Genomic DNA, 12,843 nt, shown 5'->3' with positions numbered 1-12,843 from the left:
GTTCAATAAGAAGAAATCGATATCGGCGTCCCTACAGCTTCCCGTGTTCAATTTTCATCGGTAGACTGCTCTTAAAATGCAGGGGAGACTATTCTCAGAGAAGCGATTGTCACCGGCACTCGGAAGTGGTTTCGGTATCCGACCACTTCCGGCAGAATGGGCTTTAAAATACCACTCGAGTTCGATGGGAGACAACCTGAGAACCAGACGTATCTTTGAGCGGAAATACGAGTCGTTGTTTCACGAGACACATTGCGTCCATGTAATTCTAAACGAAACTTTAAATAACATTGCAACGTACGTGCTATATCCTTATCAAATCACACATATAAGAAAAATCGTAGAGACAAAAATAAGAAATAAAAGTTTTAATGAAATATATATAATTTATATATTTCATTAAACTCTTTTTCATCGCAAGGAATACTCAATCTCTTCAATTTTTGAAACTTTAATTGAAATAATAAATTTTTCTTTTATGTAATTAGAATCGTATAAGATTCGAGACAAGATAATATTTGTAAATATTGTTAATATTAAAAATTTTCGGAAACTTTAATCTTATTTTGATCTTGAATGAACTTTATATACATATATATGTACAAAATTTTATATCGTTTATTTTGTTTATTGTATTGTGTCTAAATTTGTTAATATAAATGTTTTCATTTATTAAATATATATATATATATATATATATATATATATATAAGTTCGTACATATAATATAATTTTTTATCTAATTTACAAATATATAAATCTTCGCATTTCGAGACAAAACAAGATAAGACAATACAATATCTTGGTATTTCGTACAACCTATACATACAACATAAACATAATATTTTTCCATCATATTTATCCAATTTTTCGTTCCAAAAGATGATATCGCTCTATTATTATAACATTCTGTTTTGCATATATCATGTTCATCCAATTAAAATGCATCGTTTAAAAACATAGGGGACTCGATCCCCATAAGAGACCATCGCCATTCTCAAAAACTGCTCCGGGATATTTATTGCGCAAACAATCGTCTCGCATGAACGAGTTACTTTATGTTGCAAATGAGCGAAGTTAGCTCGTATTACACGAGCGAGCTGAATCCTTTCGCATCGCGAAGCTCGCTAAAGAACAGATCGCAGATATTATACGATTATACGATTATAAAATCGCGACCATCATCGCGCGTTATAACAAACCGAGGATAGTCCGCTAGCCTAAGTCGTCGTCTCCCTGCGTTCGGCTCAATTTTCTGGCACAACATGTAATTTCGCGACACCCTCGGGCGAGGGTTTCATACATTGCTACAGAACAGTGTTTCTCATTTTTTATCAAGCATTATTTTATCTATTTTTTATTTAAACAGAAAGTTACAAATACATGTGGACATTAATATTAATATTGTAAATTAATTTTGATTATATAACAATTTTATTTTGTCTTAATTTAATTAAAATAATATTGTACATATTATGTAATAGATAAAAACTGAATTTTTTAAATCAGACTTCTAATTAAACGAAGTAGAAGATGAGAATCAGATACTGCAGAATCAGATAAATAAAATATCGAGAGTAAAAATTCTTTCTTGCTTGCGAGTCCCCCGAGGAAAACATCCAGGAAATATACAATTAAAATAAAATTAGATCGTGTTTTAAAAAAGTTTTAAAAGTTTTCTCGCATACTTAAGTCGAGAAACACTGCTGTAGAGGGCTCGAACGAGTCATTTAGGGGTTGTTAGTTCCGCCGCGGGAAAAACACGACAGTGGAAATGAGTGGGAATGCAGATGCAGCCAGGCGTGCATATACCGTTCTGCCATGCGTTTTCCGGGGAACATCCCCCAGTGTGCTCACGCTAGAAAGAAATGATCACGACATTCGAGTGTCTGCTGGATACTTTAGCGAGGCGTGCAATTAGTCTGACGAACGAAAGAAAACATGTTTATGAACTTATTCAAGAAAACGGAAGAAATGTCTGCTGACCTGGAAAGTACCGGAAAACACGAAGAAACGCATAACAAATTTCCGCATGGGTTGCGAGAGTTTCATTTTTAATAGTAGCTTATTAGAGATTATATAAATAATTTTAACTATTAACATGAATGTGATAAAATGTTACTTTGCATATTTTGTATTTAATTTATCTTTAATGTTAATAAAATCAATTTAGAGGATTAATTAATTTCAAAATAAATAATTATAAATACATTGCAAATGTGATGACGTAAATTTATGACGGTAATGAAATATAGCCCAATGACATTCAAAAATCGAGATGGCTCAAATCCAAAATGAATATAGCTCAAAATATTTATAACGTTTTAACACAATCAATCAACTTGCATTAATAATGATATGTGAATAATGATATATACAAAATTTTGAAATAAAACTAATCTATCTCTAATAAATCATACAAAAAACAACACATTGCAATTTAAAAAAGAAATTTAAAACGGGAAAATAAAATTCTATACTAAAATTGAAAATAAAATTATTTCAATCCGAGGAATAAATAATTTTTAATCTACCTCATATATCCAGTTTTTATCTTTCATCTATTTTTATTCTATATCTATTCATCTATTTTAATTTTTTTTTAAATATCAAATACATAAATCATAAATCATTGCATCCTTCCGATTTCGATCAAATTACTTTCCCCTCTTTATCCAGATATTCAAATACGCGAAAATTTAAATACTTATCTCACGCACTCGCACGCAAAAGGCTCACTAACGTCATGTCGTTCTAAAATACTCGACTAAAATCGTCCGACAGAATTTGCATTCTCGTGTCGCGCGCGAATGCAGATATAGATTTAAATATTCGCGACAACGCGATTGTGTGTTGCCGCCTTTAGATGCGGATGAACTTATGCTTGATCTTTTCACCTTTTCCCCTGCAGCTGCACGAATCGCGGGTCCGCCATCGCGGATGAAATCGAAAGGTCAATGAGAACAGGCGCCTTTGTTTAGTCGATAATGCGCGTGAACCGTAAATAGAATCATCCGCGAAATTTTGCACAAGCTGCTCGCGTTCCGATACATCCAATTCTCGTACTCTCGTCAAATATCATATTTTCTGACATGTATGATTTTATTTCGTTAATTGATAACCGAAATGAATCGTTATTAAATATGAAACTCTGTCTTGTACGAAAATCTATCACGAATATTTATTATTTATTATTTTCCGAATTTTATTCTACGAAACAATCCAAAAAATCCAATCAATTTATTTCACAATTAATCAAACTTGATTGATTGTGTCTCTCAAAAGAAATTAATATCGATAATATAATTAAGATTTAAAAAAAATAATTGAGGAAATGTAACTTATAAATAAATCTTTCCCAACAAAATCGTATGTATCAATCGCTTCGGAATCATTTCCATTTATGTCGATGTGAAGGATGGTCGAAACGCAGAAGGTGCGCCGGCCACATTTTCATGAATGAATCGTGCGTAATGGATTGCGACATTTCTTGCGGCCTGAATGGCGAGAGTTTGAGAATGAGCAGCGTGTCACAGAGCCTTCTCCTTCCTTCCCCGCCATGTCGCAATCGTCGATCTCTGCTCGAAACAAGTCATTACCTTTTTCAACGCGCGTGCAAGAAAAGCCTCGACCTTTCATCTACCCGACGAAAGAACACTCGATTTTACCCGCGTCGTTGAATCAGACGTTAATTTTGTATGGAGCGTGAAGGAAAGTGATTATAGAGCGCTTACATTGGAGCCAAATATATAGCTTCGTCTACGTATTTAACTATTTCACCACGCCAGCTATTTCTAATATTTCATACATCCTACTATATCTCATTTATCTTGTCACGTAGAAATAGTTAATTATCCTACAATCTTAATTTATCCAGCTCTATTACATTTATTAAATTTACGATACAATTTAAAGGAACACGTTTTTCTTAAATAAAAGAAGTTGCTTTAATGTCATTAATAAATTATTTTTAAAAGTAATTAATTTATAATAAAAAAAGATTATTTATGGTTTTATGTCAATAGAATGTCAATAAAGACACGATAATTGCATGTAATAACTCCATTTTGACGATCTATTTATGTGGAAAACGACGGCTAAAAAATTAGTTATTATCTATTAAAGAACTCTCTTGACGTGTCGAGCCGCCTTTGTCGCACTTGAACGCGTCATGCCGGTCTAATGGATGCTCTTGTCGTACGATGACGGTGGCGACGAGGCACCGAATGCATTTAGAAAGGTCGTTAAAAACTTTTTATAGGAACGGACCCGCGTGCGCGCCACCCGGTATTATCTCGAGGGTGAATATGTACATAGCGGGTTTCTGCCTTCGAGTCCCCCCCTCGACCCGTTATATACACGGTGGCACATTCAGACATATCGCCCCCGTTAATCTCCGTGTCTTCGAGCGGGAACACGGAAACGTTTTCGAGCGAAAATAATTCGCGTTTCCGCTGGAAAAATGCGCCGGAAAAATGTACGAAATATGTTAGTCATCGGTTTATAATTGCGCAAAAATTATCATTTGCGATAAAGGTATTGCGTGTTGTCCTCGTCCACCTATGATTCATCATCGTTGCCCCCCCAGTCACGCAACGAGTAACATTGAAAATTTATACTCGCTCGTAAGTTGTATAATATACAGCTTACAAAGATATTCACGAATACGTGTATTAAATGTCAAATATGTAGCCAACAATTTCTATGTAATTTTTTACGAAAAATAAAATGTTTCCCGGAGATAATCCATCTGATACAACCGCTACCGGATCGAGCCCGAGTTAACAAATTGATGGGATAGAGTGCATCTCGTACAGGGACGACGAGCTCATAAATCCGCCGGCGTGCTCACGGATTCATGGTTCAATCAAAAAGTTCTAAACGTGCCCGCCGCTCGTGTATTCATTAGCTGTCGGTATAATCGGCGCTATAAATTCCAGAACACCACATACATTAACGTGGAGAACGCGGCTCGGGCCTCCGGAAAGCCTTCGTCAAAGATGGTGCGCAACTCGCGCGATGTCGGTATTTATAGGTGCCCGTTTGCTCTGTATTAGTCCAATTTGCTGCACGCCTCCCTGTGCCCTCCAATTAACGGATTAGTCGGTGCATAACACCCACGTTTTATCCGCGCGAGTCGCGAATTCCAACTCGGGTGTCGCCCCATTTAATTCTGACGATCTCGACTAATTCAACAATGTCGTTGCTCTAGGATATTTTTAGAAAGAAATGCCGAATCCTACAGACGCAATCCGATGAAATCACAGGAATGTGATCGAATGTCGGAGGGAAAATATTTCTCATTGAAGTTTAAATTACGCGAATAAAATAATAATTTAATAAAATAGTAATTTCTGACAAATGGATAAAAATTCATAGTTGATTTCATTGAGTAGATTTTCATTTAATTTATATTATATATTGAGAAAAATTTTACTTGCATTTATAAAATTTATAATTATTAGATGGATACGTCTAATTATGAAAAAATTAATTTTATTTTAGAAAAATATATCCTTGTCGAGATGACCGCTCGACGATTATGAAAATGAATTCTGCAGACTAATTTTCTGTTTTGCTCGTGACGCGACATTCATTTTAACAACCGGGCGTGTTTCGCAGATGTAAAGAGCGTTTGTGTCGCCAAATTCGTTTACTATGACCGTGTCATCACGCGCATACTACACGTCTCTAGCGACTTCCGACGAGAAGGAGCGACGATGCGATGGAGAAACGTGAGCTTCTCGTTGAGACATCGCACGCTTGGTGCATCTCCTCGCATGTCCCGCATGATTTACATTTTCCGCAACCTATATATCCACCCTCTATCGTACGCCAAAAACTATTCTCGTAGTCGGTCAGCTCTGCAATTTTCGCTATCCTCGTGCTGTTGGTTCGTGCCGCAATCATCATTTAATTTTCGTCCAAAATGCTAATTGAGAAACTCGCTGTCAAAAAATGTCGCGAATTCGAAAAAAAATTTAAAGTCAGAATGAATTATATTATGACACAAAATAATTAAATACCGACTTTCTGCTCTTATAAAATAGATTAGCAAGTGTATTATATTTATAAAATTGTATTAGTAAGTGTTCTCTCTTTCATAATAATATCCAAATATTATGAAAGTCGAAATATAAAAGATTTAAACATCTTTTAGACTATTCATACTATTTGACTAAAATATAAGATTTTACAATTTTATTTTTTTAAACAAAAATTTATGTAATTATATTTTTTTTTATTTACTTTTCTCATTATTTTCTATAGACCAAGACAGGTTTAATAGTTTTTAGCATCGAACTATTCCGTACTGTAGTACATTTATTACATGAAATAACGATAGCGATTCCAGCATACATGGAACGTGGTATTTCATAAAGTTCGCACAGACCTTTGATCGTGCGATGATCAATTATGACGTGAAGTTAGCGCGCGCATTTCGCAAATGATTCTAAAGTGTGCACTTATACATCCTTCATTTTCAAACGTAATTACTAATTTCGTGCCGCTCTGGAGAACGTAAATTAATGCATACATTCGAAATGTTGATAGAAATTTAATTACATAACTATTGATTTAAGTGTATTAATTATCGACTTGATTAATGTTACTTATGCACTGATTGCCATAACTAATTTGCGGTTAATTTCTATTAAGTTCAATTTCTATTAAGCTTGAAATTTCTAAATGGATTGAACAAATTCTGATAGCTCGATTAAGACTTATTATTAGAATGCATATGATATAAAAAACGAATTAATTATCAAATCTAAGATATTTGCATTTTTTAAATACACATAATTAAATTGTAAAAAAAGAAAGCAATCGATTCAATTTTTTTTGTTACATCCCATTTAGAATAATATTATCAAAAATATTGCACTAAAATATTTACATCAACGAAACACAATCAGCAGATGCACAAAAAATTTCATCATACTTTGAAAAAATGTCACTCCACCTGTTTCCAGCATCGAAAAGCGCATTGACCCTACTGGTCGCCAACTGGTCCTGTCATTGCCCTCCAAAAATGCTAATATGTCTCTCTGATTACATAACTTGTCACTTTCAAGAGAATAATTTATAGAAATAATTTTTTGCCGAAATAATTATTTTATACAAGACTATTATTATATCAATTCATATACTCGCGAATATGTTAAGCAAAATATAAATAATATAATATTGTCAATATAGTATCGAAAATAAGTTTATAATTTTTACGATAAAAAAAATATAGTATAAAAATTTTCATGTTAAACTATATCTCGAATTAAAAGAAAAATATCTTTAAATTATTTTTACGATGTGTTTTTTAAATCTACGTTTTCGATTACTATACTGAAAAAACTGAGATGTCAAAAATAAATAAAATTTCGTAACGACGTAACTATACATGTAGAATGTATAAAATTTGTAATAAACTGGCAGTTCAGTTAACATACGTGCTTGATAAATTGCGGCGTGCATTGAGATGCATGCGTGGTTAGAAAACAAAACGTAGCTCGAAACACATGCATAGCACGACTTTCACGAGCGATGGCCCGAACGAACATCAGACTCACTGTATAAACACGTGTCAAACTCGAGACGCGTGGAACGCAGTTTCAAAACGAGAGCGGAAGAAGGGTGAAGCATTTCAAACCTTTACTATCGAAGGACATTTCAGAAAATTACTCGATATTTAATATCGTTTTTAATTTGATTTATCATCTGCTTTATAAAAGATTGAAAGCTGTATCTTGCAAAATGATAATTATTCATTTTTTCAACAGACTAAAAGAATAATAAATTCTAAATTGATTGAACTTTTTTAATAATAGTATAATCGATAGATTCACTTAATATATGTATCTCTTTCAACTTTTGGATTATCATTGTCAGCATATAAATACAGAGATCACTTTTGTCTGTTTATATACGTCGAAATACAATATCATCAAAGTTTTATCAATTCTTAGATGAAACTCTAATTTCGAATGTGCTCGAAAAAGTACGAAACCAGGATATATCAAACGCACCTCAGCACAAAACTGTAAAAGGTTAAATCACTCGAAAACGCACAATTTTCCACTTCGTTTGCTACCTATTCGAGCATCGGTTTCGCGTCTAAACCGGTCCCAATTTAACCCGTGACTATTCCGACAAAATCTTAAGTGCTAATGGCCCCCAGAGCATCCGACAAACGTATGTAATTTCATTAGTACTCGGGACTTTCTATGCCTCGCCTTCTATTTTCTACGCATTCCCCGCAATTTGACGATAGAAAGCCTGTTTGTGGAAATTACATTTAACTCTGGCTCGCTAACCGGTGTTATCAGCAAATCCAATGTAATTTACAGTGCCAATTTTTAGTCTGCGTCGCGAATTTTATATTTACATTATAAATAAAATTTCTACAAAATGTTTTGCAAGAGTTTGCTTCAAAACCTCAGAGCAATATTTTTTCAGAAAACTGTATATTTTTTACTACAAAAAAAAGCTTTGTAAAAATATACAATTCTAAAACAATATAAAAAAAATTTTAGGGTCTTAAAAAAAGAAAAAAAAATTGAACCTTTTTCAGAATATAAGAAAATAACAAACTTATAACCACTAAAAACATTAGTTAATATGCCGAAAGTATCGTTCCTAAAGAAGAATTATTCCAAAAGATATGACCAAAAAAATGATCACAAAATTTCTTTTTAATTTTTAAAAATAATTTCTAAAATAATATTAGAAAAATATATATAACATATTTCTCATATATATCTCTCTCGATACACATAGTCTTTCAAAATTATGCAGAGTATGTTAACGTTAATTAGCGGCAATTTCTCGTCAAAGAGAGAGACGTCTCGACTCGATTGCATCGATTATTTTAGAAACATCCTAATACACGTAGTAATACATTCCGATGTTCAAATGAATACCGCAATAAATTGTAAGACGCATTCCTCCGCAATCCTCTATAAGCGGAATAAAAGGACAAGATCACAAGTAACATTCTAGCAGTTAAGCGGTTATGCTCTCGCGAAGAAAAGATCGGTCGCGGTGATACCTCTAAAATTAGCTCGCCGCCGCCGCTGTGTATAACTTCCTCTCTCTGTGCGCGAATGTCGTGCGCGTAAATTCCTGCGTGCCGACGTGGACTCGAAACCGCGCGCGAATTAATTGCCGTCGAGCTTCAGAAAAGCTGCCTTGAAAAGCGCACTTCGTGTAACTAATACCGCTCGGTGCCATAAATTTCCGGCTACCCGCTGCTTTCCCGGCATGTTTCCACTCTATCTCCGCAAGGCGGTTCGATAATGATTTTGCCTGCGTACACGCTGGCAATATTTACGCAAAGTAAGAGTATCAGCTTGGATTAGAAGTATAAAATGTTTTCCTAGAACGCAACATCCGCAATGTCCGATTTTACGTGAAATCTTGATAAAATTCTTATGAGAAAGATACAGAATTAGACGTCGTTTCTATAAAAATTTTATAAAAATATTTTTATCTTTTCAAGTAAATTTTTATAATTTTTTTATATGCTAATTATTATATTTATTAGAAAGGTAAAATTTTCTATCCAAGTTTGTAAATCCTATTATATACTTTGCTATTTCATATATCATATTTTTTATTAAAATCATTTTTAAATAATTTCAATTCTTTTTGTTGAATTATTCAAATATTGATTTATAATAAATTTCGAAGAACAGAGATTAAAAATCCAGCTTCTAGTTATTAGAAATAAGGAATTAACAAAGAGAGAATTAAAGTTTATTTTTTGGATAGAAAATTTTACCTTTTTATAAATATAATAATTAGCATATAAAAAAAGTCATGCGTTGCATCTGTGCAAAGAAAGTAAAACATCGGTAGGTATTCTATCGATCCATCGCGCAGTAGTAACTCCCGCGGAGATTCCAACGACTTTAATAAAGCCATGATGTATCTGCTCCGGGTTATCAATTAGCGGCAGACGCGATTATAATCCACGAAAGCATCATCGATAACGCGCGAGCTAGAGATGGAAGTCTTAATCGCGGGCTGCGCGCTACGATGTTCATGAGAAAATTTATACCAACGTGTCACACACAGTTTCTCGTGTTGCTATCGCGGCGCCTCCGGTATTACCGCTTTTTCCACGTGACGTCTCGTTTCGCGCGACGGGGACCTGAGACGGACATTAATTAAAGGCCCGGCGCGCAGCAGGTGTTGTAATAATTCCATCGAATTGGCCTCGACTCAGGCTCATTATGCTAAGCTATGCAACACGCGGTAATACGTGATCACATGTGTCACGGCGTGGCGTCACCTCGTCCCTCGCACGGAATTATTTATCCGACTGTCAATAATATTGCTCGATGCATTTGCGCGGTGACATCAACCGTTAGCATAATTTATCACGTATGAATAAGGATTCGCGTTGATTGCGGTTATTGCTTTTTTTTTAAGACGCTACATGACGTATTAATCCCTCGAGAGGCGATATAAACCCTGACAGTTGCGGAATCGCAACGTCAATTGCAATGTTGACGCGTTGTCGATATGGCCCGTGACAGCCGTTTGATTCGCTCGTCTTGTGGCGATGTCCACGAGCAATTATACGCGCGTCACAGTTATATATTTAGAATTGTTTCGATAAGTATATACATACACATACATACATACATACATACATATATATATATATATATATATATATATATATAAAATCTAAAAAAATGATAAACTAATAAATTATCTCGTTTAAACGTCAAGGCGTATTAATATCTTCAATAGCATACTCATACAATTAATATCAGAAGAAAAGTAACATGAGAACTTACATGCTATATAAGCCTCTCAAAAATCAAATTAATCTACTCCATTTTTTATATACAGGGTGTATGTCTCCTAAAATTTGTCGCACTTATTAAGAAACACCCTGTATATATCTTAGTACTAGAGCACATGATATAGAGTATTAATTAATTACTGTATTACTGTATTAATTAATTACTGTCTATTATTAATTAATGTATTAAAATTAAGAATACAAATGGACTCGATCAATTTATAATAGCTTCTGAGAGAGCTACATCAACTACATTAAGAAAAAATTATATGCTTATAATTATAAGCATCAGTTATAGCATAAATAAATTAAATAATAAATAATATTGCAAAAAATATATACGCCCGTAATATTAAACGGAAATAAAATTGCTTCGCCGTATGTGGAGATATTTTTAATTGCGATAAAATGAGGAACGATTAATGGTTACGCTGGCGTTTCGAATCGTTGCAAAAGGGACGCCATTAATAATCGCGTTAAAAATAATTTCCAGCACGATCTACGCTTTAAAAAACGAGCAAATCTGTTGATTGTGCGAATCGCTGTTGTAAAATACGATCCCATTTTAAATCATTTTCATTACGTCGCGATATGAACAGTCAACGCGCCCAAACGAATGTTGGTCCAAAATTAATCGACACTTTTGATTGGCCTAAGATTAATTCCTATTTCCGAAAAATAAATTATTTCAAGCAGAAGAACAAATTATGCACAGATCAATGCAGTTTTTCTTTCCATCATCTTTCAATATATTATCTTCCTGAACTGCTCCAAAAATGTATATAAAGAAAATAAAAAATTTCAAATAATTTATAAGGAGCAAATAAAATTTGTTTTTTAAATAAATTAATTAAATCTACATAAAAAATAGATTCGCTAAAGGATGCTTTAAAAAAGAACACTGTTAAATTTTATATTCATTATCTAATGTATTAATTAAGAAAAACTCCAAGAGAAGTTAATATTGAATTAAATATTGAATTCACTTCGCGTGATTCTTCAGATGGAAAGAATTTCTGATTATGAGAGAAAGATTATTAATCTTCCTCTGTAAAAATCTATTGTTTCTTACTTTCCATTCTCTCTTTTCTCTCACATAAAAAGTATATTATTATTTAATAACCTAATATAAAGAGTATTTCAATATCAATACATAATTACCAATAGTTAAAGTAAGAAAGTATAAAGTAAGAAAATCAATGTATAATATATAAAATTCATAAAAACGAACACAATTATTATCAAACTTTAAATCGGATAAGCAAAAAAAAACCGTGCAGTCGTACATTTAGAATATTTATAAAGCTTGCATCAGTTACATACATTTGAATTCAGTATTATAGTCTTCTTGATTTCAATAATATAATCTTCTTAATACATATTATAATTAGCGATTAATTATAATTAATATTATAATTAATCATTATTGTATCACACGTGCAACATTTCTTATAAATATATTTTTAACAAAATCATGATCTTTTTTGATTATCCGATATAAATAAAGGATTTATTCATTTATATATTTCCTCGATATAATGCGACATAATAAATCAGCAATGAGCCGTGATTATGTTCACTTACCTTTTTGATGGTTTCCAGCGCCGCTTCAGCATTCCCAGCATGAGTAAACCGATGAGGATGAAGCCTAAGCGCTGACGGATCTCCGATTTGTAGCTACGTATTAAGCACCAGCACAATCGATCACTACCGAATCACACAATAACCGGATAATCTCGTCGATCTCCCGGGAGATCTCTATCGATCGCACACGAGTCACACCATGATCTCTCCCGGACGAGAGAGTTTTTTTTTTTCGCGCGGTCTTTGGTTTTCCACGAAGTTTGATCGATTTCGCGATGATCGGCGTTCACCGTTTATTAAATAGGTCGTCGTCGTTTAATCCCTTTGCGGAATCACTTTTGGTACACGTGAATCGCTCTCTGCGTTTCTCAAGCTTTTTATCATTCTCTCGTTATTGCTCGTCCTTATTTACCGGTATCTGAAATCATAACAACAGAAATGCAATT

At 33.6% G+C, this 12,843-nt stretch overlaps 1 protein-coding gene across 7 annotated transcripts in view; it reads right to left on the bottom strand.

Moving 5' to 3' along the window:
* The window catches only part of LOC105258422, a 209,292-nt gene that overhangs the window by 192,504 nt on the left and 3,945 nt on the right, over window positions 1-12,843 (bottom strand). For all 7 annotated transcript variants that reach the window (XR_003123258.1, XM_011269654.3, XM_011269655.3 and 4 more), the window contains exon 2: window positions 12,398-12,815. Coding sequence is in view for 6 of the 7 variants with exons in the window: in XM_011269654.3 (XP_011267956.1) it covers window positions 12,398-12,438 (41 nt within the window). In the remaining variant the exon portion in view is untranslated. The remainder of the gene's footprint in view (window positions 1-12,397; window positions 12,816-12,843) is intronic.

Source organism: Camponotus floridanus, unplaced genomic scaffold (assembly GCF_003227725.1).
Source record: "Camponotus floridanus strain SB8 unplaced genomic scaffold, Cflo_v7.5 scaffold43, whole genome shotgun sequence".
Lineage (NCBI taxonomy): Eukaryota > Metazoa > Arthropoda > Insecta > Hymenoptera > Formicidae > Camponotus > Camponotus floridanus.
Note: the sequence above shows the minus strand (reverse complement) of the source record. Positions and strands in the feature narration are given on the sequence as shown.